Source organism: Pogona vitticeps, chromosome 7 (assembly GCF_051106095.1).
Source record: "Pogona vitticeps strain Pit_001003342236 chromosome 7, PviZW2.1, whole genome shotgun sequence".
NCBI lineage: Eukaryota > Metazoa > Chordata > Lepidosauria > Squamata > Agamidae > Pogona > Pogona vitticeps.
Window position 1 is genome coordinate 11,112,501 of NC_135789.1, and position 27,067 is coordinate 11,139,567.

General features: G+C 47.5%; 2 protein-coding genes across 5 annotated transcripts in view; one reads left to right on the forward strand and one right to left on the reverse strand.

The window, feature by feature from the left end:
* The window catches only part of SLC2A1 (solute carrier family 2 member 1), a 38,901-nt gene extending 23,950 nt beyond the window's left edge, over positions 1-14,951 (forward strand). For all 3 annotated transcript variants that reach the window (XM_072977769.2, XM_072977768.2, XM_072977770.2), the window contains exons 3-10: positions 3,158-3,318; positions 4,229-4,469; positions 6,480-6,642; positions 8,165-8,352; positions 9,017-9,121; positions 9,478-9,579; positions 10,987-11,190; positions 12,917-14,951. In XM_072977769.2, the coding sequence (XP_072833870.2) occupies positions 3,158-3,318; positions 4,229-4,469; positions 6,480-6,642; positions 8,165-8,352; positions 9,017-9,121; positions 9,478-9,579; positions 10,987-11,190; positions 12,917-13,117 (1,365 nt within the window). In that variant the 3' untranslated portion in view covers positions 13,118-14,951. The remainder of the gene's footprint in view (positions 1-3,157; positions 3,319-4,228; positions 4,470-6,479; positions 6,643-8,164; positions 8,353-9,016; positions 9,122-9,477; positions 9,580-10,986; positions 11,191-12,916) is intronic.
* ZMYND12 (zinc finger MYND-type containing 12) lies at positions 13,918-26,949 on the reverse strand. Of its 2 annotated transcripts, none has more exons than XM_020781153.3 (8): positions 26,786-26,949; positions 24,961-25,102; positions 23,325-23,496; positions 21,647-21,816; positions 21,282-21,404; positions 20,154-20,274; positions 19,324-19,473; positions 13,918-17,797 (listed from the first exon to the last, which is right to left on the reverse strand). In XM_020781153.3, the coding sequence occupies exons 1-8, from the start codon at positions 26,899-26,901 to the stop codon at positions 17,733-17,735; spliced, it is 1,059 nt and encodes a 352-aa protein (XP_020636812.3). In that variant the 5' UTR covers positions 26,902-26,949; the 3' UTR covers positions 13,918-17,732. The 2 variants fall into 2 exon arrangements, with proteins under 2 accessions (XP_020636812.3, XP_020636810.3); XM_020781151.3 differs by having other exon boundaries at positions 19,328-19,473; positions 26,786-26,948.
* Positions 26,950-27,067: the final 118 nt, after the last annotated feature.

Consider the following 27,067-nt stretch of genomic DNA (forward strand, 5'->3'; position numbering starts at 1 on the left):
GTGTGTGTGTGTGTGTGTGTGTGTGTCCCGAGGAGTCTTTGGAGATCCTAAGTTGGAATCCACTGCTCCTGAACGCCACGGGGAGTAGGAAGAGACTAATAATAATAATAATATTTATTTATTTATTTATTTATTTATTTATTTATTTATTTATTTATTTAATATCCGGCCTACCTAGTCGATTAAGACCACTCTAGGCGGCTTACAACAAAATATAACAATACTGTATAATTAAAAACAATTTTATATAAGGGGAAAAACTTTGGACAAGATGGGACAGACACTAGGAAAAGGAGAGAGGGGGGAAATCAGGAATTGGCTGAGGGGAAGGCCTGCCGAAACATCAGTGTTTTTAGTTGTTTTTTAAAAATACCCAGCGAGGGAGCCGCGCGAATATCAGGGGGTAGGTTATTCCAGAGGCGAGGAGCCACCGCTGAGAAGGCCCGATTTCTTGCCTTTTCTTTCCGGGCCTCCCTCGGCGTTAGGCTCCTCAGCCTCACCTCCTGGCTCGCGCGAGTGACACGGGTAGATCTTGGTGGAAGTAGGCGTTCCGCCAATAATAATAATAATAATAATAATAATAATAATAATAATAATAATAATAATAATAATAATAATAATAATAATAATAATAATAATAATAATAATAATGTAATCCAGAGCCCCCACCCAGTGATACCCCCCACCTACTTCCCATAGAACCAGGGGGAGCATACAGAAAATATCCTTTTCATTTCTAAGTTCCTCAGGGGAAGATGGAAATGTGAGTCGTAGTCCAAGGCATTTTGCTGCCTGAGGCAGAGGGGCGACTATCTATCTGTCGCTTATTCTGACTAACTCACGTGGGATGAGGTCAGGGGGCTCATGAATGATTCTTGGAATTCTATTTTAATCTCTCTCTCTCACACACACACACACACCCCTCTCAAAAAAAAAAGTATTTTAAAATGCATGTAAAAACATGCTGGCAAGAGAAACCGCACGCAGCGCCTCGTGCTGGGCTCCAGTGAGGTAATTACACATTCGATGCAGCCGGCTAGGGAGACGTCGGGCTGTCAGCTGGTCGGCCAGCCTCCCTCCTGGGTTGTTGTTTTCTTTAAAAAAGATTTTTGCCAGCCCATCGTGACTCAGCAAGAAGCCTGGCTGGCTGTGGGGAGTTGCCTGGCCATTATCTTCAATCAGCAGCTATTGGGCCACCGGGAAGGATTCAGCCACGGCTGTTTCCTTCTTGGCCTGTGTGGCCCAGCTGGCACGATGCCCGCCCTTCTTTGCCCCCCCCACAGAGCAAGCCTGGCGCCACCTCTGGAAACCCCACACCCTCCCGTTTTTGCTGGGGTCAGGCGTGATCCTGAAAGCCACCGGTCAAGGTTGGGCTACCACAGAAGACAGGAGGTTGCCTTACCACTGGCCTACATGGCCCAGTCTGGTCTACCTTGGTCGGCAATGTTTTTTTTCCCCTAGAGCTCAGAAATATGCTCCCCCCCCCTTTTTTTTACTACATGTCCCATGCTAGCTGGGGGATTCTGGAAGTTGCAGTAGAAAGACCACGTTTCCAAGATCTGATCATTTCCAGTCTTACCTTCAGATCCCAGAGGATAATTTTGCAAGTGAATGAGGGCCTATATGTCCGACCTACACCACATCCGTCAATACAAAACAAGGCCCTAGTCCTCAGGCTGCTAAGAATGCACAGATTTGAATAAGAACCGAGCTGACGGGCTCATCCTGACGGAGTCCTGCGGGAGTCTTGGCGCTGATGGGTGGGGGGCACCGTTTCTGGCGAGATCCTTTCCTAGCCCTACCTGGAGTTGCTGGGGGTTGAGCCTGGGACCTTTGGCGTTCAGGGTGGACCCCGGAGCGCTGGCCCCTCTTTGGAAGGGCTGAGCCCCTCTGCGAGCTCTTCATATCCGTTCGACGGCAGCTTGCAGGGTGGCCGGGCCGGGCCGAGGAGCCGAAAGTGATGGGAAAAGCCTTTGCTTCGCTTGGGGGTGGGGACGGACACCTGCTTTGTGTCCCCGGGTTCAGTCCCTGGCTTAATAGTGGGAGAGATTCAGGTTGATGGGGGAAAGCGGTGTGATTACATTTTCTTTAATGTTTCAATCATTTAGCTTTATAAATTTATTTAATTTATATGCCGCCCAGAGACCTTTGGGTAGTGTGGGCGGCATATAAATTAAATAAATAAATAAATAAATAAATAAATAAATAAATATTTTACGTGAGCCGCCTGGGGTCCTTTTTTTTTTAAAGGAGAAAGGTGGGGTGGAAATAAATGAATGAATGAATGAATGAATAATGATTTAGAAGATGGCCACATCTCATCTGCACAGAAGCATTTCTTTTTATATTCAGTGGTGCCTCGCTAGACGATGATAATCCGTTCCACTGAAATTGCTGTTTAGCGAAATCATTGTCTAGCGAAAAGCATTTCCCCATTGGAATGCATTGAAACCTGTTTAATGTGTTCCAATGGGGAAGAATTGTCGTTGTCTAGCAAAGATCGGCCATAGGAAAGCCATTTTGCAAACCGCCGATCAGCTGTTTAAATAGCTGTCTTGCGAAGCTTAGGTCCAGAAAAAACCCGTTCTGCGAGCGCGGAGGGAGCTGTCAAAATCGTTGTCTAGCGAAAATCGCTTTGCGAAGCAGGGACCAAACATTGTCCAGCAAAATTCCCCCATAGGAATCACTGTTTTGCAAATCACTATAGCGATCGCAAAAAGTCAATGTCTAGCGAAAAAACTGTCATGCGGGGTAACTGTCTAGCAAGGCGCCACTGTACTTTAGGGCCACGGTCCTGCAGGGAATTGGTTCCCAGCCCCACCATCCGGGGGATGCTGCAAAATACGAATGCCGTGAATGCTATACAGTAGTTTGAGTGGTCTCTGGTACCCTCTGGTGGCCAGTTCTGACAAATACACCCTGGGAATACTTAAAAATAGGTATTTCTGGTTTTTTTTTTTGTTTTTAGCCAGTGGATAAGTGAATCAGCGGATACTGATCCCACAGGTAGGGGCCCCGACTGTAATGGATCAGTGTTTTGTGTTTTATCTTTTCAGTGGTTCTGAGAAGTCTTCCCCTGAAAAACTGTGCAAACCCACCCGCACAGAGGGTAGGGTTTCCATTGAGCAATAGCTCCTTTTCTGCTTTCCCTCTGCAGGTGATAGAAGAATTTTACAATGAAACGTGGTACAGCCGTTACGGGGAGTACATCAGCCGTGGCACCCTCACCACGTTGTGGTCTCTCTCCGTCTCCATCTTCTCTGTCGGAGGGATGATCGGATCGTTTTCCGTTGGGCTCTTCGTCAACCGCTTTGGACGGTGAGTGGTGAAGCTGCTTGTGACCCTCTGGCTGTTCCTGGATTGCCTATCCCATTATCCCCTTCCTTCCCTCCCTCTGAATTCAAAGAGAGTCCCACCTCTTTGCTCTGTGCTTCCCCCACCCTTCATTGTCTGTTGAAGCCTGTTGCTGAAGGCAGTCATGTTTTGTAAGTTTGCTGTTCAATTGTAAGTAACGGAACCTGTTCGTATACTTTCTCCCAGTAACGTGTCAAAGTGGGCTTACTGAGACTGTAAGTCCCAGTTAATAAGAAAAAGGGGGTGAACTAATCTGGGGGACTTGATGCTATTCTGCAACCAGAAATTCAAATTCTGCAACCGTTGTCTGGGGGAATGCTGGAAGTTGTAATCCTCCGGCTCCCCTAATGGAATCATTTCAAGCTCTGCAAATTTAGAGGGCTGTTTTAATGGATGTTGTTGAGCTCCCTGTCCTTATGTTATTGTGGTTGTTTGGTTCTTGTAAACTGCCCAGAGTGGCCTTGGCTGATAGATGGGCGGTATAAAAATCAAGCAAGCAAGCAAGCAAATACATTTTTCCTTCCCTGTTTTAGGCAGGTAAAGAAATAAAAAATTAGATACGTAACTGGAAGCAGATCTAATACCCCCACAGAGCCTGGTTCATTATTATCCACAGGTTTCGGCATCCGCATGGGGCTTCGCACTAGGGTCCTACTGCCATAACCGATAGTTTCCATGACCTCTGCATGTTAAGCAGAGGTCAAAAGATGAATCCCTCTTGACTTGGCTTCCAAGCTTTGTCATGAACCCTGGCAAAAAGATATCAAAAATCAAATATCATAGCATTCTGCTTTAAGGTGTGTGTGGGGGGGGCTTGCCTTTCTCTCCCTAATATGTGGATCCTCGTGCTGACCTCCGAGCTTTTCTCTCCCAGGCGAAACTCGATGCTGATGTCGAACAGCCTGGCTTTCCTGGCGTCCGTGCTCATGGGCTTCTCGAAGATGGCCAGCTCCTTTGAGATGCTGATTCTCGGCCGTTTCGTCATCGGGGTGTATTCCGGCCTCACCACGGGCTTCGTGCCGATGTACGTGGGTGAAGTCTCGCCCACAGCCCTCCGAGGAGCTCTGGGGACCCTCCATCAGCTCGGAATCGTCATAGGCATCCTGGTAGCGCAGGTAAGCGGGCTTCCCAATCTCTGTGGGGCGGGGAGGGGGGGAAGCATCTTTACCCCTGATTTATGGAGAATTATGGGGTCTGTTCCTTTTTATTCTGTGCTCAGCGGTCAGTTGCACACATGCGCAGCTTTGAGCAAGGGGAAGATGGTATGGTGTGCCTCAAAAAAAGATTTTATTCCTTATTTGTTAATTGGTGATAGAGATGGGCACGAACTCCCAAATGGGCAGTTCGTGCCAGTTCGTTTATTGGCCGAATAGGTGTTCGGTGGTTCCCAGGCCCGCCTCCTCCAGTAGGCACCCACTCAGAGGGAGCATCCGGCCCCTGCCAAAGGAGGCCGGGCCAGAAAGCACTGAACACCTGTCCGGATGAAAAACAAACCAGCACAAATCTCTGAACCGGTGGTTCAGGCCCATCTCTGGATAGCGACATAAAACATTTACAGCTTGCCCTCTGTCGCAACATCTCAGGGTGGGCTACAGAGCTGTGTAAAGCATTTTTAAAACACTAAAACAGGTAACAATATCAGGACCAAACACACATTCGAAGCAACAAGACATGACAATCCATTAAAAAAAACTCTCAGTCAGCCACAGTCGCTAAGGGAAAGCTTACCTGAGCAGAAGGGTCTTCGCCTGCTTGCAGAAGGACAGTCAAGATGGGGCCAGGCTGGCCTCCAGTGGCAGGGAGTTCCAGAGTCTGGGAGCAACCACAGAGAAGGCCCTTTCCTGTGTCCTCACCAGAAGTGCCTGGTTGCTTGTTTTGCGTCTTGCACTCGCGGAGGATCGAGATCAGATCCTGCCCTGCCTCTGTAGGACTCCCTTTCAATTTTTGCGAAAGTGCTCTCCTCTCCCCCTTTGGTTTTTCTTTCTTGGGGCTAAGGCGACTCCTCCTGGCCTGCCTTCCATTTTCATGCAGATGAGTCCTTCGCTTGACCGCACCAGACGTTTCAGAGATATTTTCCGTCTCCACTCGTAAGCTGTGTAAATCTCCCTGGAATGGGTGTGGAGACGCCTGACGTCCGAGGTCCAGTGGTTGCTGCCAGCTGAGAACATCTGCGGCCCTTCTCCGATCTGAAACGTCACCGGGGGGGGGGAAATAAATGTCTTTTAACAGGCTTGGAGGGAGGAATCCTGGCTGGTTTGGTTTAATCCTATTTCTTTTTCACACATGCTTCTGTCTGTGGGTGCTGCATTCCACCTCGCCTTTCTAGAGGGCTCTGTACTTTTCAGTCCATCCAGAGAGATGGGGAAAAGTTACTTTTTTGTGTGCGGATGAAAACAAACGGGAAGGAGGGGAGACTTATGCCATGCCTTTAACCCACTGGTTCTTAACCTTGGGTTACTCAGGAGTTTTGGACTGCAACTCCCAGAAGCCTTCACCACCAGCTGTCCTGACTGGGGTTTCTGGGAGTTGCAGTTCAAAAGCATCCGAGTAACAAAGGTTAAGAACCACTGCTTTAACCCATTCAAGGGCCCGTGGGATATTCGTGCGAGAAAGAACAAATGAGCGATCATTCAAAATGTGGCTGAGTTTTGAACTTGAGTTAAACTTCTATAGCTGTACCGGGAAATTCAGAGAATAGGACTGTTTCAAGTTCCACAATTTGGTCCACCCCCTTTTCTCAGGAACTGGCCCCTACAGTCCCAGGAACGCACCCTGAGACCCGTGATCATAGGAAGAATCAAAAGTTTCATTCCAGGCACATCCGCCCATCGAACAGCAAAGTGATAGCCGTGATTGACTGTTTTTCAGCCATAGAGTTCAACAGCCTCGAAAGAGAGAGGGAAAAAGACACCGAGGAGGGAGGCGGGCCTGACTTTGAATTCAGAGGCAAGGGAACGAACAATTGGTTAGTGCTGGACAGATTGACAGTTGCCCAAATAAGATTTGCTCCTAGTCACCAAAGTGGTGCAAGGCTGTTGCTTTGCAGTCTCTCACACACACATGTGCGTGCGCACAAACACACCCCATCCCTGTCTGATGCTCCTCCTCCTCTCCCCCCACCCCAGGTCTTCGGCATGGACTTGATCATGGGTAGCGCGAACTTATGGCCGCTCCTCCTGGGCTTCGTCTTCATCTTCGCCTTGATGCAGTGCATCTTGCTCCCCTTCGCGCCGGAGAGCCCCCGCTTCCTCCTCATCAACCGTAACGAGGAGAACAAAGCCAAAAGCGGTAAGCTATAGGCCTGCCCGGGGATGATAGGAGTTGCAGTCGGGAGGGGGGGGAATTGGACTTTCTCTGCTTTTTTTTTTTAAGGTTGATATATCTTGCTTTAAAAACAAAATTCTGTATTTAAGTTCTGTACACTGGGATGTAGGGAGTAAGAACTCAAGGCCATGGAGGAGACAGACAGCCCTCCTGTAAAAAAAAAAAGCTGTATGGGCAGTGTTTGGATAAGTTACTTTTTTCAGATGGCAGCTCCCAGATAGCTATCATACGCGCGCGCGCACACACACACACACACACACACACACACACACACACACACACACACACACACACAAGAAGTGAATGCTTGAATGTTCTGGGATCTGTAAAACTGCTGTGGCGCTGTGTGGGTGCCGTCACTGACGCTAGCCCGTCAGTGCTTCGCAGAAGCTGGCTTTTGCCTTTTCGGGCGGACCCTTCCCAAAAAACCCTTTTAAAAGATTTATTTTGAAGCCTGTTCCTGAAGGTGGGAAAACACGGCTGAATTGAATGGGCTTGAGAGAGCTTCCAAGGGGTCCCTCCTTTTTCTCTTGAAAACTAGATTAACAGAAACAGGCAAAATGCCACTGTCTGGCTTCCCATATATAGTACCACCCTGCTCTCTGTGGCATTAGTATCTACTGATTCATTTATCTGCCACCTGAAAAATACTAAATTAAAAAATGTACAGTGGTGCCTCGCATGATGACATTAATTCGTTCCAGCAAAATTGCTGTCGAACGAAAACACCGTAATGCAATATTAAAAAACCCATAGAAACGCAATAAAAACCCAATGAAAGCGTTCCTATGGGCTTCAAACTCACCGTCCAGTGAAGATCCTCCATAGCGCAGCCATTTTTGCTGCCTGTGCAGCGAGGAATCTGTCCCAGAAAACAGCGGGTGGCCATGTTTTTCACCTGGCGGCCATTTTGAAACCGCTGATCAGCTGTGCGAAAATCATTGCTTTGCGATGATCAGTTACCAAAGCAGGGAACCGATCATCGCAAAGTGAAATTCCCCCATGGGGAACATCGTCATGTGATTTCGTCATCAAACGGAGCACTCGTAAAGCGAGGCACCACTGTATTCGTACCTATTTCCAGAGTGTATTTACCTGAAAGGGCCAGTAGAGCGAGCCAGAGACCATATAATGAGACATTACATGGTCTCGGCATTTGCTACTTCCGCTTTTTTTCCGGCATCCATGGCGGGGGGGGGTGCTTGGAACCAATCCGCATGGATACTGTGGTCCAATGGTCATCTTTTTAGTACACCCTGGACTCTAGTTTTTTCTTCTTCTTCTTTCCACTCAGGAGCATGACTCCGGTTTGCCCTTTTTTAAAGCCCTGGGCCCCTTCTGCTTTTTTTAAAAATAACTTTTCCCCCCCAAAGTCTAAATCACAGTGGGTGACACTGGGGCTCAGGAACGAATGGGGGGAGCGAGGAGTGTGATCCGCCGGGCGCAGGGAACGACCCGCTCCTTAAATTCCCGTTCTTCTCCCTAGTTTTGAAGAAGCTCCGAGGGACGACGGACGTCAGCAGCGACCTCCAGGAGATGAAGGAAGAGAGCCGGCAAATGATGCGGGAGAAAAAAGTGACAATCCCGGAACTTTTCCGCTCGCCCATGTACCGCCAGCCCATCCTCATCGCCGTCGTCCTCCAGCTGTCCCAGCAGCTTTCGGGCATCAACGCGGTAAGGGTGGCGCAAGGACGGGGTTGGGGTGCGGTCCTTTTCCCAGAAGGCTGGGCTCCGGAATGCCCCCAGGGCATTGTGGGTGGAAAGGAGGTGGAGTAACTTCTCCTTTTGCCTCCAGGCCGGTGGTTCTCAACCTGGGGTCCCCGGTTGTTCTCGGACTACAAAGCCCAGAAGCCTTCACCCCCTAGCTGCACTGGCTGGGATTTCTGGGAGTCGTAGTCCAAGAACATCTGAAGACCTGAGATTGTTGGTATAAAGCGGTGAGCATGCTTCCCAGCCTTGGGTGCCTGGATGTTCTTGGACTACAACTCCCAGAAGCCACAGAGAGAGGGGGGGAGGTTACAGGTGGTAGACACACACTTTTTTGGCATCCTGGAACAAAGGAACCAGGGCTTTTTTGGTGTTTTTTTGGTATATCAAAGAGAACAAGACAAAATACATTCACCCCTGCAAGTCATTCCAGCTCTGCTAGATTTCTACATGCGGGGTGATTATTCTGCAAGACAGCATGGCTAAATTTTAATCCCCAAGGCATCAGGTTCAGCAGTGTGGCTGCTGTTCAGGCTATCTTCTTCCCAGCATCAGAAGTTGGCCAGCTAGAGGAGAAGTGAGGGGTTCATCTTTCCTCAATTCACCTGCTTCTTTGATTTTTCCCCCCTAGGTGTTCTATTATTCCACGAGCATCTTTCAAAAATCAGGAGTGCAACAGCCGGTCTACGCCACCATCGGCTCAGGGGTGGTCAACACGGCCTTCACGGTGGTCTCGGTGAGCATTCAACTTCCTTCCCGTCAAAGGATGGGGGGATCCTGGGTGAAAGAATGGGGGTGCCCCGTGTGTTCAGGCAGCTCTCTCACTTTTGGTCCGAACTTTGCGAGAGACCTCCGAAGTCATGAACCCTGCCTCCGGAAGAGGCCCAGCCTCTTGAAGAGCGGCTTTAAAGTTCGGGCTAAAATCCGGAGCCAATAGCCTCTCTTAAGACATACCCGACGTGTATCTATGCCACGAAGACTTTGCTCATGCAGAGATGCAACAGGCACCTCCGGAGGAAAGCGCTTTCTCACCCTGACAATTGCCTTTCGAATTTGGCCCCCTTCATTTCGTGCCTTCTCTCTCTTCGGCAGCTGTTCGTCGTGGAGCGTGCAGGCCGGAGGACGCTCCACCTCGTGGGTCTGGCAGGGATGGCGGGCTGCGCCGTCCTCATGACCATCGCCTTGGCGCTTCTGGTGAGTGCTGGTTGGCAGAAGGATGCTGGCGCGACCGTTTTGCTCAGGGTCCCCAACCTATTCTGCTTTTGCTGCTTTAAGGAAGCGGGTGAGGCCCAGAGCTTGGAGGCGGCTAGTTACGAGGACTCGTAGCTACCTGTTTGTAGTTACTTTGAGAGATAACAAGAGTGTAACTAAGTTAAATTTCAAAAGCAGCAGCATAGTTAGCAACATTTTCTAGTTACTTTGAAAAGCTAACTTCTGAAGGACATTTTCAGGCGTTTGGGAGACAGTTTCTTAGGAAATTTTCAAGTTTTACGCCAGTCTCTTGGCAAAAGAGTCTTTTGTTTTGTCTTGTTCATTTTGTGTTTTCAAAGTGCAATATCAAAACAGGCCTCTAGAGGGAACCAGAGGTCGTTCCTTATATCTCTAGCAAAGTGTTGATGGCATGTATGTAACCCAATGGTTTAATCTCACAAATGGAAACAAAAAGGATTGTCTGGCTGTTTTAAAGTAATAAAGTCTGGATGAGGCCCTCCGAGCTTCTTTTTATGGCCCTTGCTGTAAAAGCTGCACACTCCAGGAGTAGCTGAATAAAGACTACAAATCCCAGCTTTCCTCATCAGTGGCTAGGCTGGGTCAGGATGATGGGGGCTGAAGTCCATCAACCCCTGGGTGTTTAACTCACCTTAACCTGGATTCCTAGTTCTTTTTCCTCCACTTCTGGAGGGAAAAGCCCTGTGGGCTTCCACAAATTATGGTCTACCTCCTCCATCATCCTTAGCCCTATGGTTGTGGATCATGGGAGTCCGTCCAAAACATTTAGGAGGTACCAGTTGACCAAAACCCCAAGCCTCATCCTGGCACTTGGTTGAAGCAAGAGTGCCCCCTGCTGGTGAGGAATCTGTGCACGAGGCCAACCCCTGGCCCTTCTGAGGACATTTGAGTTGCAACTCCCATAAGCCTTTCCCGTTAGCCAGGATGATGGGGGCTGTAGTAAAAAAAAAATCAGGCCCTCTTCTCTCCCGTCTCTTTTGAGGCAACACACAGGCTGGTTTCACTTTGGTCTCTCTTGAACTCGGCTCATGCACGCGTTGGTTAGAAAAGCAACCCGCCAGTTTTCGTACCCCACTCTACGCAAAAACCCAAGAGCGGACGCTTCCCTTTTAAATAGATCATGGGTAGGGGGGGCGCTTTGCACCGTTTAACCTCCTCTAACGTCCCCCTTTTTTCAACATGGGGGTGTTTTTTGGGGTTCCAAGAGGCAAAAAAGAGGGGTCCCCGGACTTTTTAGAAATGCCTTATCAGACAAAGCCAATAGAGGTGAATTAGAGATGGTTTTCAACCTTACACACTCCTGCGAAAAAGGTATAACCCTTGACTGTGATATCTCTTTCTCCTGAAATCTCTCCCCCCCCCATCTTGTAGGACCAAATGGCCTGGATGTCTTACATCAGCATCATCGCCATCTTTGGCTTCGTGGCGTTCTTCGAGATCGGCCCGGGCCCCATCCCGTGGTTCATCGTGGCCGAACTCTTCAGCCAGGGCCCCCGGCCGGCCGCCTTCGCCGTGGCCGGCCTCTCAAACTGGACTTCCAACTTCATCGTGGGCATGGGCTTCCAGTACATCGAGGTGAGCTTTCGCTCGGGATGGGGAAACTCTCCCTTGAGAGATAACTCAATATAACTGCAGGCCGTAGCGCGTGTAATGGGTCAGAGTTTGAGGGGGGATGCTTAAAGTCAGGGTTATTTGATAGTAATAGGCAGCAGGGCCTCCTTATCTGCGGGATCAGTATCCACTGATTTACTCGTCTTTAATTTAAAATTATAAAGAAACATCCTGGAAGCATCGATTTCTAAAGTTAGCAAGACTGACTACTAGAGGGAGCCAGAGACCCATGCTTGTATATATAGTTTGCTCTTTAAACAGTGTTCACTATAATCCACAGTTTCCAGCATCCACGGGGGGATTGGAACTGACCGTGCTCAGATATGGGGGGACTTATTCTGTTAGTCCTTCAAAGAAACTGCTTGATTTCTGTATTTCTGGGGTAGGTTGTCTGGTTGGAAAAGGAGATATATGCAGAGGGACGCATGCAGAGATGTCCGGCAGACTCCTCTCTAGGCACACATTATGATTTGGCTCGCTGGAGGAGAGTCACAATGTAAATGTAACAGAATAAATAAATAAATGTTGGAGGTTTTAGCCTTGGGGTTGGTGGCCAACATCACTATCTCACAGAGAGAAGCAGAAGCCGTTTCCATGTGCTTTCTTGGGCTTGCCTCCCTCTACAAGAGTCATCTTAGCAAATCTTTCCTTCTTTCTTTGTATCAGAGCGCTGCGCAATTCAACACCATGGGCAGCACGAAATTTAACTTACTTGACTTAAAAGTGGGACTTGGAGACCGCTCTCGGCAAGCCTGAAAACCATAAAAAGGCTAACTTTAAAAGGGTTTTTAAAAAATAAATTGTGCTAAAATGCTAAATCATAAAAAGCACGCAAAAAAAAAACCAGATAGAAACAAAACAAGACTAAAACAAAACAAAATAAAAGCATCCCATACAACCCTGGATCTTAGCCTGTATAATTAGGTACCTTTGTTGATTTCTGTGAACTGCCGGAACATTTCCATATTATTCTCGGGTTGTTTCAAATACAGTGTGGCATTGATAAGAAAATAAAGCCTAAAATACACAAAACCTCAACTATTCAAGATACAATAAAGATTTTGCTTGCCAAGGAAGATATTAGTCATTCATGATGTGATCAAGGTTGCCTTTTATTATTATTATTATTTATTTTATTTATTATTTATTTTATTTATTTAATTTATACCCCGCCTATCTAGTCAGTGAGGACCACTCTAGGCGGCTAACAACAATAAAATACAGTAACAATATAAATAAACAATTCTAATTAGTAAAATATATTATTATTATTATTATTATTATTATTATTATTATTATTATTATTATTATTATTATTATTATTATTATTATTATTATTATTATTATTATTATTATTATTATTATTATTGCCATTTCTATGGAGGACTCGTGTACATTTTCGATTCTGTTTCCTTATAAGTTTGTTTCTCTTCGGGGCAATATATGTGAACCGCAAGCTACTGTGTCAGGTCCACTGGACATATTTTGCCGGTAATACAAGTTTCTTGGAGCGAACGGATGTCATACGATATATTTTTGTTTGAGCCTTTTTAGATATTCATTGTGCCAGCATTGGTTGGCGAATGCCTGCTGCATTTCTATAGCGCTGCTGCATTGATATAGCGCTATATTGATAGCGCTGCTGCATTGATATAGCGCTATATTGAGCCCACTTTTTTTCCCCTTGCAGGAGCTCTGCGGTGCCTACGTCTTCATCATCTTCATGGTGCTGCTGATCATCTTCTTCATCTTCACCTACTTTAAGGTGCCCGAGACGAAAGGCCGCACCTTCGATGAGATCGCCTCCGGCTTCCGCCAGGGGGGCGCCAGCCAAGGCGACAACAAGACACCGGACGAGTTTCACAGCTTGGGGGCGGACTCCCAAGTCTAAGAGCGAGAGAGACCTGCTTGGCCTCTCCTTTGCTTCCCTTCTCTTCCCGCCTGTTCTCGATGCTTGTAGCAGAAGCCAAGTCTCCAGGGGAAGTGAGCGCTCCCGGTGGCCGCGGCCAAGCCTGGGTTCCTCGGGGAGGGGGGCGCGAACTGACACCTCCCTCGCTAAGAACGGTTAGCTGGTTTCACGTCCAGGATTTCAATGCCGACGCAATGCGGAAGCAATGGCTCGTTCTCAGACCAAGACTCCTCTGTGTTTTGTTGGGGGGGGGGGCGGGGGGTGGATTGACGGCACTTCTTTCCTCTGTGACCCTTTTTGAAAGGCAAATGAAAGCAGGAGCCCACCCTCCGCCATTGCAAAACTGGAAATTTAGTATTTTGAAGTACAAAACCACACACACAGACACAAAATCAATGGTTTATGATTGTGAAAAATCAGCTTTTTGGGGGCGGGGAAATCAGCGTTTTAAATGGCTAGGGAATGGGGAGGGATTCGACTTTGGTGCCAACTTTTACCAGCATCCAGGCATGAAGTGGCTGGACTTTTATTTGACTTTTTAGAAAGTTTGCGGGCCCCGAATTAGTCCTTTACCTCCAGCGTTCTCCAGTGTTCCAAATAATCTGTTGCGAAAACACAGTTTACTCCAAGTCAAGTAAACTCTCTCCCTTCCTGCCCCAGCGTTTTCTAGAGAGCCCAGAAAACATCGAATTGCTTGGCAGGATGGGAGACAGGATTGGGGAGTAATGCATTACAAGTAACTTACTTTCATTATGGAATTACTTCCCTTTTTTAATTGGTAAAAATGTTTACCAATATGGTGGCTTTCTAACGGTGACGTGTCCAGGAAGCTCCCATGCAATGCGACCTCCCACGCCTTCCAAATGGATTCAGAGATAGACTGTCTCTGAAGCTGGAGGCTCCATTGAACAAATGCCTTCATCCCCTGTTCACAACAACATTCAAATGTGAATTACATGTTTGAAGGATGCCTCGCGGGCAAGAAGGAAGCCCAGATAACACGACGTAAGCCATGCATATCAACTTTCTCCCCTGAGAGGGCCCTCCCCCATTTTTCTCCCAAAAGACACAGTTCTATTGTGCCTGATCTTGTGGGGCCCCCAATTGGCAGTCTTTGCTTTTAATACCATCCTGGATTCAGTGAACCAAAAATCAATCAATCAATCAAACACAAATACCAGTGAGAATTGTTGCACACATTTCCTGCTTACTGTTGTATAGACTGGAAAATATTTATATTTTATATATATATTGTATTTTGTTTTTTGTTCCAACCGTGTTAATAGTGTGGTTTCAGATGGACAAGCAACTTACTGTAAATATTCTTGGATTCTATTCACACACTGTATGATAAACAGAACTAATTTCTATAACAACTGTAATGCAAGACTTGTATAGGATTACAAAGACCTCTAACATTTTTTGTAGAGATAAACTCACCTGCACTGTAGTTGTATCTGTTGCACTGACATTTTAGATTTTCCTCGTTATAGAACTTTAAACAAACAAACCCGGCTCCCTTGAAGAAATGTATTTTTTAGAAGCTCTTGAGCAGGTTTGCAGAAAAAAAAATGAAAAAGAAAAAAAATGCACACACAGCTATTTAATAGTCTATTTTTTATTTATTTGTCTGTTTTTAAAGTGGAGAAAAAAAAAGACTTCACACTTGGAGAAAAAGCCAAGACGTTTTTAGGAATTAAAAAGAAGACAAGCACACGGACACTGTTGTTAACTTTGTATTGCGTATCTGTGGTGCGCCATTCAGAGGAAACAGCATGAGCTAAATAAAGGAAACGAGTGTCTGAAAGCCCCCAAACTGTATTGTGTGGTTTTATTTTTTGACTGTTGTGGGAAATTCTGCTATTCAGTGGGGGCAGAGGAAGGGCCGACTTGAGATTTCTTCTGCAGCTTTCTGAAGGGGGGGAACAGTAGGGCTGGAAAGGGACCCTTAGGGTCATCCAGACCAACCCGTCAAGGAGGCCCGGTGCGGGATTCGAATTCCCAATCTCTTGCCATGTGGGCTGTGTGTTGTTTTGTGTTTTCGTCAATCAGGATGCTAAGAGGCAGTGGGGTCAGCAGCTGGGGGTCAGCAGCTTGGCCCCATCGAGGAGGGGAACTGGAATGGTTAGGGGGCTCAGGAAGAACAAGATGCCTTTAACCCCAAATCGCTCTCTGACCAGGAGGACCCGACTGCTCACCCTTGAGACATGCTCACTGTGTCATTGCATCGCCCAAAACTCAGTGGCTGAAATCTAGGAGGACGTCTGCACAAGAATAGGCCCATTGAATTAGCAGCACTGACAGAAGAGCTGAGTCACCAGATCCCATGGGTTTACTCCAGATGTGACCCACTACTTAATAGGAGGTGGAGTTTTGTAAAAACACAGCCGGATGGAAGTTAAATCTCACTCATTGCTCCCATCTTAACAGCAAGCTCGACTCCCGAGTGCTGACAACCCTGGGATGCAAAACAGGCACCGAGAAACCAGAGGGAGGCCCTCGAACCATCCTCCGTGACCCTGAAGGTTTGCAGAAACAAGTCTTTAAGGGGAAAAGCTGGAAGTCCTTTCTTTATTGCCAAACCGAACCAATGCGAGCATGGCCCGCTGAGGGTTGCGAAGGGGCCCTGGGACAGGAGGAAGTGTTGGGGGGGGGAACAGCATGCTTGGCCAAAACCTTAAACTAATGGGCTCCCCAAATTTCCACTGGACAGCTAGGGACGGAACCGCAGAATTCAGCTGAAAGGGAGAGTGGTGGCAGTTTGGGATTGGGAAACTCCGGAGACACTTTCTCGGGGGTGGGTGGTGGGTTGTAGTTCAGTCTGGACCAAAGACCTCACATTAATTAATTAATTGATTGATTGGTTACCCTTTGGACTCAAAGTGGCTCACAATATTAAAAACAATAGAATCAGAAACACAAGTGATACGTTAAAAAACAAATTATAACACTGAGTCAAACACAACTGAATAATTAAAAGCAGGTAAACATTCAACACGCTCTTCGCTTAGAAATGGCCTTCAGGGACTCCGTCCTGATTGTTAAAAGCCTGCCTGAAGAGGTGGATCTTCAGTGGTCGGCACAGGGGGGAACAGCAGCCACCCTGGCCTCCCGAAGGAGAAGCATCCCATAACCTGGCAGCCGCTACGGAGCAGGGCCTCTCTGGTGCCCTCATCAAATGTGCCCGAGCTGCTAATGGGGCCGAGAGGAGGACTTCGCTGGGCGATCTTGAGCGCTGAGAAGGCTCATGCAGGGAGACGCTTGCGGGCTCTGCGAACTGGCCGATTCTTGCACCACATGATGCCCTTTAAGAAGGCACCACTCAGAGCAAAGGCAGTGTCAGCCTCTCCTGGTCTTGCACAGAGAAGAGGGCCCCTCACTGTGACACCTGTTGTTCGAGGCCTGTGCACCATCGCCAGGATGCAGCCCTCCCCCCTCCTGTGAAGATACAACAAGATCCCAGTCCTCATACTTCTTGGAGGAGTGCTGATTTAAACAGGAAACCAAGAAGCTGCAGCTCACAGGCCAAAGTTCTTATTCCCTCCATCTCGGAATGGCGTCCAAGCCCTACCTGCAAGTATCAAGGCCTGAACGAATAAACCTGTGCGCCCACCCCAGCCAGGGGGTGGCTAGGCCACATGTCTTCCCTAGCACACATCGGGGCAATGGCGTATTCAGACTCACACACAGTAACTCAAATCAAGAAAGTCACCTTTAATTGAAACGCTGTACATTTCTACACTTTGTCTAGAAACCCCTTCCAAACGATTGTGGAAGTAGAGTATGACCGGGTTCAAGAATGCTGGGATACGTTTATGAAACTGATTTCAGCCTCAGCACTTTGCGGGAGGAGGCTTCTGTTTTCTCCCTCTGCCCCATGTCACTGGGCTGACTTAACCGAGAGGTCTGGAGCTACTGATAGGGATGGGGTTTTCAGATTTTTCCAGACTATCAATCCCACCATCCTCCATTCTATAAATTCCACCTGACAGACCGACAGCTAAATGTGGCTCACCTGGAAGAAAGGCCTCAGTGGGAAGACTCAGAGACCTAGCTAGGCCTAGCTTCCTGTTCAGAAAGCTCCCAGCTTGCACTGGGGCAGGAAGAGGAAGCATGAGTGGAACTAGGCCTGGACAACACTCAAAGCCTTCCAGTTGAGGCCTTTCTCTCAGGTGAGTCAGATTTCCCAGGTCAAACTCCCAGAATAGGCAGTTATGGGATCTGTAGTCCAAAATATCCCTAGCTATTGATGCCACAATTCTGTCTTAGGGGCATACCTGCTCTGCAGTACATGGGCAATGTTGCAGACTCTAGACATTGTCTAGGACATGGAGGTGAGTGTGTGCACCCACGCATGGCTGGTTAGGATGGAGAGCCTGAGCTGGCAAGGCCCCAAAATGTCCCCGGTTTGTACATCTACAAAGAGTGACAATTTAATTCAAAACTGGATTGCAGTGGTGGCAAAAGGATGGGCAGGCTGCCAACCAGGGGGCAGGCAGGTCCCGAGGAGTGTCTCGATGCTCATCGAGGAGAATGGCGTCTTTACTTGCCATAGACGGGCCTGGATTTCATTAGTTTGATCAAGCGGTGGAGGGATTCATCCGGCTCTCGTTTGGGCAGCTGCTTCATCATCTGCAAGACTTTTGTCACACACTCTTGAGCCTGAACGGAGGCACAATAAGGAGAGGGTGAAAGAGGGGGGGGGCGGGTTTCCCAGGAGGAGAAACAAAGGATATTAAATCCAAGGAGACATTGTCTGAAATGCTTGATTGGCATTTGCCCATTTCTAGCACCAGGAACACAGTATTCTTTTCTTCACACCACAGAGAGTGCAGAGGCCTGACCCGCCATCCTTATTCCCTTGCATTTTTCTCCTCTGCCATCCCTCTTCCCGGCAGAGCTCAAAATCCCCACCAAACAAACAAGTAAAAGCAGATTCAACAGTGAAATCACCAGGATCAAACCACAACGGAACAAGTTCATTAAAATTTGCAGACAGTTGAAATCATTCCAAAAACAAGGATCTGCAGAGGGAGGGAGGGAGGGAGGGAGGGAGGAAATTGCTGCATTGTACACTGCTGTCTATCCCTCTAGCTATCTATGCCCTTTTCTGAGAGGTGCCATTCCTTCCCCCCAGAATTACATGTCTCTCTAGAGCAGCAGTTCCCAACCTGTGTTTGCCAGAAGTTCTTGGACTACAACTCCCAGGAATCCTGGCTGGCACAGCTAATGGTGTGGGCTTCTGGGACTTGTAGTCCAAGAACTCCCAAGGACCCAAGGTTAGGAACCCCTGCTCTAGAAGAAAATGAAAAAAAAACTGGAATATTCCCAAACTATTCCCAAACCCAGTCACTTGCTTTTGCATGGAGCAACTCTGTCAAGCTGCATGGAACATTTTAGAGAAAAGTGGGCCTAGTATAATGGAGCCCGGATGTTCACTGAGTGGTGGCGAAGGGTTCTTGTTTTTGTTGTCATGAAAGGAGAGAAAAAAATCGGTGGAAAGTCTCTCGGTTACCCCCTCTCATCAAGATAAATATTAGTATTAATAGATTTCCACCCCTGTGGAAAAAAATTAATTATTTAATCAACTTGTCTTTCTCTTTGCTCCCAGGACCTGGTAGCTCATTGCAAGATTAAAAGCAGGTATGGGGATGGGGAATGGCTATCAGAAGGTACAGACGGAGAATAAAGTGCTAACGCTAAGACGGTTTTGTGTAACTGCAAGCCGGAGACAGCGAGGGAGCAACACAGAGCCCTCTGGGTGCGGAAACTGGGTGCTCTACATTTGTGAACATGATTCTACCCAGTTGAACAAAATGTACCATTAGAACGCCATGGAATTGCAAAAGCCAGAAAATTAAGAACTTCTTCTTTTTCTTGCTATGGACACCTACTTCCTGGATTTGTCAGGAAAAAGTCTCGGATGCCACCGCAGGTCGAGTGCCAAGAAATGTTCCAGATGTTCTTGGACTGCAACTCCCAGAAGCCCTAGCCAGGACAGCGAGTGGGGAAGGCTTCTAGGAGTTGCAGCGCAAGAATGTCTGGGGACCCAACATTGGGAACCACCGGTCGAGGGCCTGCTGAAGAGACACCGGGGAGCCCATGCGGGTCACAAGTTGGACCTAGACAGACAAGGAATTGGACTGGCTCTAAGGCAATGACCCTCCCATGTCAACAGCTTGACTCACTTGCCTTTGGCAGGTCCCGGGTCAAGTAATGAAGCATGGCCAGGGCGTGGACCGCCTTGGCAATCTTCGGCAGCTGCGGCCTTGCGGACTGCTCTCGCATCTCCAAGATGGCGCCCAACATCTGAGTCGCTTCAGCTTTTTCCTTTTCATCTGGAACGGGGTGAGAAACCGCAATGAGGGTGGCCGGCCTCGGCCTGAAAGGGCGTGTGGGTCACCCATGCCGGCGACAGTGCTGAAGCGGAAGGGGCCATGTTGGCAATAAGAAAAAATCTGAATATCCGTTTCACGTTTCACCGGTGTTAAGGCAGGAGTGGGGACAGGAATGGTCTTCTGTTGCAGAAAAAGCAAAGATCTACCCGTGTCACCCGTGCGAGCCAGGAGGTGAGGCTGAGGAGCCTGACGCCGAGAGAGGCCCGGAAGGAAAAGACCAGAAATTGGGCCTTCTCGGCGGTGGCTCCTCGCCTCTGGAACAACTTACCTCCTGAGATTCGCGCAGCTCCCTCGCTGGGCATTTTTAAGAAACAATTGAAAACACTGATGTATAGGCAGGCTTTCCCAACAGATAATCCCTGACGATTTTTCTTTTATATTCTTTGATTTCTATTTTTGTCTATTTGTAATGTTTTTAATAATTTTATTGTTGCTCCGATTGTAAGCTCCCTAGAGTGGTCTAGTATGACCAGATAGGCGGGATAGAAATCAAAATTTAAAAAAAAAAAAAAAACAAAAACAAAGAGTCTTGTGACGCTTTAAAAACCATTTGGACTTAAACCCTCCTGGATGGCAGCTGGGAATAGAGTTAGATCAACCTCCACGAACACCCAACTTACTCAGAGTCTCGTCAGCAGTTTCCACTTCTTCAGACAACATGTCGATGGCAGCGGGGGTCATCAGCGTTTGATACTGGAGGTCAATCAGATGGCAGAAGTGCTGGTGCCAAATGTCAACAACCTGGGGAGAAAAAGAGCACAGAGGCCATGACAGAACAAAAAAGGACTGTTGGTATCATTTATTTGTCAATTGATTGGTTTATTTTTATTTTATTTTAAAAAATTTAACCACACCTTTCTGCTAAAAAAAAGGACCCAAAGGAGCTCATTAAAAAGACAATATTAAAAGCTAAGAATGGTAAATTATTCCAGTATTTATTTGTTTATTTATTTGTTTGTTTATTTATTTATTTATTTATTTATTTATTTATCTATCTTATATGCCACCCACTCTACCCATGAATGACATGACATTAGAAATATTAGGAAAGCCTTATGAAAAACAGATTTAGAAGAAACAAAATGTAAACCATCCTATTTATTATCTCCTAGACAGTCAGTCACTTGCCTTGAAGACAAAGATCTTCGCCTGCTTGTGGAAGGAGAGCCAAGATGAGGCCAGCCTGACCTCCAGTGGCAGGGGGTTCCACAGTGTGGGAGCAGCAGCCTTCTCGGTGGCTGCTCCCAGAGACTCTGGAACTCCCACCCACTGGAGGCCAGCCTGGCCCTGTCTTGGCTCTCCTTCCACAAGGAGGCGAAGACCTTTCCTCTCCAGAAAGGCTTTCTATTAATAACTAAAAATGGGGTTCTTCCAACTAAACTGCCTGTGTTTTTATCAGTTTTTAATTTGCTTCTATCACTGTTTTCATCTTCTTAGCCTTTAACAGCACATTTGTTTCAATCATTTTTATTCTTCTTTGCTTTGAATGCTGTTTGGGTTTTTACATATTGTAAAGTTGCCTTGTACCCTTTCAGAAGAAAGGCGTGGCATAAACATTTAAAATAAGTAAATAAGAATAAAATAAACCTTTCCCCGTAGAGAATGCATCCCAGTTCCCTGACCATCCCAGCACTTTTTGTTGTTGTTCACTCGTCTCCCTGTGCTGACACGATCAAGAGGGGAAAGGGTGGAAGGCAAGCGGAGGTGACCGGGTTCCTTTTCACACCAACCGATTTGAGCAGACTGACCTCCGTGTACAGGGAATCGGCAATGTCCATTCTGTTCTGTCGGAAGAAAACGTTCGCCATGTGGAAGTACCCTCCGGAGACCGCCACGCTGTTGGTCCCAAAGGCGCAAGAAGCATAGTAGACCTGCAACCAGAGGGATAAATAAAGTTCCCAGGGACAGTACGACCATCAAGAAACAGGTCAGGTTGAAACAAGGAACTGGCAAAAGCAAAACAGGGGCCATCATAAAGATAATGACAATGACCGTCATCATTCCCACTGCTACTATACCATTGTTGCTAATACTATTAATACTGGCATTTATACCCCATACGTGGCTATCATAGGGAGAGTCTGGTCTGCCCTATGGTTTCACAGAGCCTTACATCATTGGCCAGATGGCGTAAAGACTCCTCAAAGTTCCCCCTGGCAGCGTAGAGGAGGCCCAGGTTGCGATGAAGATTAGACTGGGTGGCGCTGCTGGAGTGTGGGTTCTTCAGGATGATCCAGTGGGCCTGCGAAAGATATTCCTCTCCTTGGGGCAGGTGCCCGAGGCCTGGAAGGGAGGGGGGAAGGATGGGAAAGAGAGAGGGGGAAGCAAGAAAGGCAGGAAAAGAGAAAGGGGAAAGGGAGGGAGGGAAGAAGACCAACAAATAATTAATAATATCTCGTGGATGTGTTTCCAGCACACAGTGACAAGCCCACAAACATGAATTCTTTACCATGGACTTACACGGACCCCAGTCCATTCCACGGGATGAACAAATAGATGGCAGTTTCACTACATAGACATTTATACATATGGTAGAGGGACATGGTGGTGTTGCGGGTTAAACCGCAGAAGCCTCTGTGCTGCAAGGTCGGAAGACCAGCTGTCGTAAGATTGAATCCACATGGCAGAGGGAGCTCCTGTCGCTTGTCCTGGCTCCTTCAAACCTAGCAGCTCGAGAGCATGCAAATGCAAGTAGATAAATAGGTACTACCATGGTGGGAAGGTAACAGCATTCTGTGTCTAGTTGCGCTGGCCACATGATCACGGAAGATTGTCTTTGGACAAACGCTGGCTCTATGGCTTGGAAATGGAGATGAGCACCATCCCCTAGAGTCGGACACAACTGGACAAATTGTGAAGGGGAACCTTTACCTAGGGGCTTAATGGAAGTACAAAAGGATTCAGCCTGGTGATGAATTGCTGGACAGCTCAGTGGTTCAGGTCTCTGGCTGTAGAGCCAGAGGCCAGGAGTTTAAGTATCCCCACTCTGCCTCTGTGGCATGGGCTGGGCTAGATGAACCCTTTCACCTTGCTGTTCCAACATGATGATGGTCCAAGAGTAGTCATTACAAGTCATTTAATAGTCATTGGGCAGCAACAAGCATATTGAACTATAGACGAGGAGACTGACTTCATACGTGATTTTAAAAAGGCTTTACACAGGCAGTGTCGAAGAGCTTAGCCTCTATACAAAGGATTGTGGTGTATCAGAGACTGAAATATGAAGAGCAATGGTGAACGGAAATGCAAAAATGACAGGGAGAAAAAAATGTCTACGCTGTGGCCATTAAACAAAATGATGCCGAGTTGTAACACCCTGTACTGTAAAGTAAAAAATTTCGGACAGCATATTGACGCACTGCTGTTTGCAGGAGGGGCTGTCAATTAACAGTAGAAATGTATTCTCAGCCTGGACTGGACTGTTGTTCCTTGGGAATTTGTAAACAACGGTGCTTCAGCCATTGAGTTCCTACAGGGACAAGCGGGTAGATTTGCCAACTCTTGGGGTCCTTTCCAGCTTGTGGTCCGTTCTATGCTTCATTGACATGAATTACTTTAGCAAACCTTGGATACACTGACATTTCCAACTTGTTCATCAGTGGTTTGAGTGATGGCTACAATCCTTCTATCTCTCATTCTCTGGGAGGAAGTGGTTGCCAGCTCCTTTGTCTGCTCTGGGTGCAGAGTTGGTTCACACGCCCTGATCTACATACTGCAGAGTTCTACAGACCGCCGAGCTCCACCTTGAAAACAGCAGGGAGCAATGCTGTCACGGCAGCGGCCAGACTCACCCAGGCTTGCCTCAGCTAGAATGAGATACGCCGGGACCAGTTCCACAGAATCCGAGCCGTAGACGCTGATGCTGAATTTCAGGGAATGCAGGGCTGCTGGGATGGCGTCCTCGTGCTTGCCTTCAAACAGGAAATTCTGAGCAACTGTATGGGTCAGTCCTGCCAGGAACTTCTGTGGAAAGGAATAAGGATCATCGGCTACTGCTGGCAGACTGATTTTGAAGGAGGCTTCTAGGAGCTGCAATTCCTCCCTCCTTCCTTTGCTTTTTTTTTTTCAGGAACAAGAAAAAGCAGGGGAAGGGTTGGGCCACCTAACCCAAAATTTGGGACAGTCTAATCACTCGGGGCCCTACAACGTTCGAAACATATCTCTTGTCCAGATCCATAGAATGAGGATAACAACAATGTCTTAGCGGGATGGCACCAGTTTGGGGAGATCCTTGCACAACAGGATCACTCTTCTCCATAAGTTAGAGAAGGCTTTACGAAAGCAAGTGCCTCTCAAAGTGCTGGTTCAGCCAAGTCAGAGGCAGGAAGTGCCCAAAGGGAGGCTGCCTGTAATTCAAGTCTTACTTGTTTTTCCCTCTCGGTTTCTGGGCACAGTCCTGGCACAGACCTTCGAAAAGTTGCTTGGACTACAAAATTGCCCAACCCCCCTAGCAATATAGATAAAGAAAAGATAAAGTCCAAAGTAGGATGGAGCATGGTAGTGGTACCCCGATCCCAAGACATAGGGAAGAAAGTGACATACGTTAGCACCACCAATTAAGTTCCGTATCTAGAGAGGAATTTGGTGAAACACCCCTGTTGCGGGACAGACTGTGCTGCCTTGAGCTTCCCAGTGTGGCCTCATACAGAACAAGGTCCGCATGGGATGATGAAGAAATGACAGAAAGAGTACAAATGTATTATGTGTTAAGAGTTACAAGTTTTTGCCAGAGTTGAGTTTTTGGTTCCTTTTTATGTTAACAACCAAGAAGTGAAAAGAAATAAAGAAACCATGGTTGAACCATTATCTTCTTCTCTGTCCTTTCTTCCTGCTGAACAGAAGGGTCCGCCCCTCCTAGAGAAAAAACCCAATCACAACATCTCTACTGAGCCACGAAACTAAGTGGGTGACCTTAGGCCGGTACTGTATTAGTCCTGTCATTTTTCTTCTCAGTCTGACCTACCTTACAGAGTTGATGTGGAGATAAAGCGAGAGGAAGATGGCCTGTTTATTTATTCGTGGCAGAAAACAAGAGTTATAAATGTTAGCAAACAAACATTGTAAGTCATCTGGATCCTGATTCACACCATGGCCCCTGAAAGCCAATTTATAACAGGAAGGGGTCTTTCTTTGCTGATACCTTTCCCATTTCTGTTGTTTTCAGATATTCTGAACATGGAGGTCCCCGCGGTTGCTTAGAGCCACGGATGGGTTTAATTCTTTTGGACAAGGGATACAGCAGTAACAACTGATTAGGACTGAGCATTTTATTTACCCAGTCTTTGCCTCCTAGCTTTGCATGTTTCTGTACGACTGTAAACTCAACCACTTTTAATTATCATCAAAACAACGAAGGTCTCAACACTTTTATGCTGAACACACCAGCCCCTCGCAGATAGTCCACAAACAATCCCCTCCTGGGCTCACCTCTCTGCTGATCTTCTGCTCCCGCCCATGCTTTCTTTCTTTTTCAGAATTGTAAAAAGGGAAGGCTGTGCGCAACGGAAGGAGCAGCGAGCAGATCTTCTCATGGATGCTGACCCAGTCGGCACTCTGATGTTCTACATCGCTAAGAGCAAACCAACATCCTGTTATTAGGAGGTGCATGGAGAGGGTAATTTCATGCCAGTTTCATGTTTTCCTCTGCTACAATAATTTCCAAACTGCAGTTGATCAGCCCATGTGCATAGCTGTCTGTACAATGGATTGGTGAATCCGTGGATACTGATCCTGTGGATAAAGGGGTGCCACTGTACTCTAAACAGTTTATGACTTCCAAACCTTTGAGGGCTGGGGTATATATATAAGCCATGCCAGAATTTGCACCTTGAATTATGCCAAGAAATTAACTGGTGGCTAGCAGATGCTGCAACTGGGGAGTCACACGTGCTTTGCGATCTACCTGCAACATTTTGGACCATTTAAAGCAGGACAAAGTCTGGCCATCCAGATCACATCTGGGTTAGATAGCCTAGACATCTGCAGGGACACAGTGCCAGATTTGGGAAGTATTCTATCAAGCTTCTACTGAGTGGGAGGTCCTGCCCGTATAAAAAGATGGGAATGTGCTGCTTCTGCATGGAATACTGATGTGAAGGCAGCAACTGCTGAGACAAGGAAGTGGCTGTGCCTGGAGCCACCTGGATGCTGCATCAGCACTAAAATAAGGAATGGGGGCAGGAAGGCAGCAAGCTTTCTGCCAGCGGCAACACTGGGATACAGTAATAATAACAGCAAGCCTTCGAGAAGACAAGAACAGCAATTATTCCTCAACCCGACCAGGATGTGCCCGATAACTCCTTGTCAGTTTCCCATCTAGGCCTGACCATATGTAGTTCCCAAAATCTGGTGAGATGAAGCACTCTCTCAAGCACATCAGAGGCACAGCTGCCTCACTTAGGAGACTATGGCACGAGGACCTCCATATTTGCGGGGAATCGGCTCCAAGACTTGTGGATGCTGAAAAATGCGGATGATAGTGAACACTATACATAGCATGGTTTCTTGTTGGTTCTGGTAACTTCATTGATAAATATATATATATATATTAGCCATGGTCTGAGAACATCGACCATATTAAAAGAAATATTTCTGGTAATGTTTCTTTTAATATGGTCAATGTTATCAGACCATGGCTAATGGATCAGCGGATACTGATCCATTCGATAAGGAGGTCCAACTATATTTTTGCAGATAGATAGATGGATAAGTAGGTAAGTAGATGGATAGTCATTACCATGTTCAAGGTCCTCTGGTCAAGTTTTTTTTTTTTAAAAAAAAGAAAGATCAATTACAAAAAATAAAGTTTAAGGAGGTTATTTAGAATTCACTCTGAATATTCACAATAACAGCAATTATTCCCCAACACGGCCAGGATGTCCCTGATAACTCTGCGACTATTCACAGCCTTAAAACGGGAAGGCATCCAGGGCAAGTCCTTCTCCCTTGGCTATCTAGGGCGAGGCCTCCAGTCAGGTTGACTGCAGAGAAGAGAGGTGAACTTTCCATTTTTTTCCCCCCTGAAGAAAATAACACGAGTTTTCGGGAGGAAAATTTCCCTCTTTAATCCGGAGTAAAGCTCCTCAAACCTGCCATGTCTGGGGAGGAAGAGCAGGAGGGCGGGAGGCTACTCATGAGTAACCCCTCCAACTGTTATCCGGGAAGGGTGTCGTCGATTGGACGCTGCCCCCCCCTCGATGCCAGCCCCGGAGCTACTGCTTCGCCGGGCGAATGCCTGCCTGCCTGCGCTCACCAGTAGTAGGTGACCCCGCAGCGGCCGCAGCGCACGGTGGCCGGGGCAAGGCACAGCTCGCAGTGGAGCTTCTGCCCGCGGGGCAGCGCCAGAGGGGCCAGCGCCTCCGTCTCCATCTGGCGCTCTCGCTCCGGTTGCTAAGGGCGCGGTTGCTAAGGGCGCCGGAAGCAGGAGGCGGGGCTTCCGACGCCCTTCAGCCGGCCGCCGCGCTCCAATCCACGCCGTCCAGCCCAGTCCAAAGCAATGGAACGGCTAGAGCGGCGCTCCGGAAGTATCCCCTGG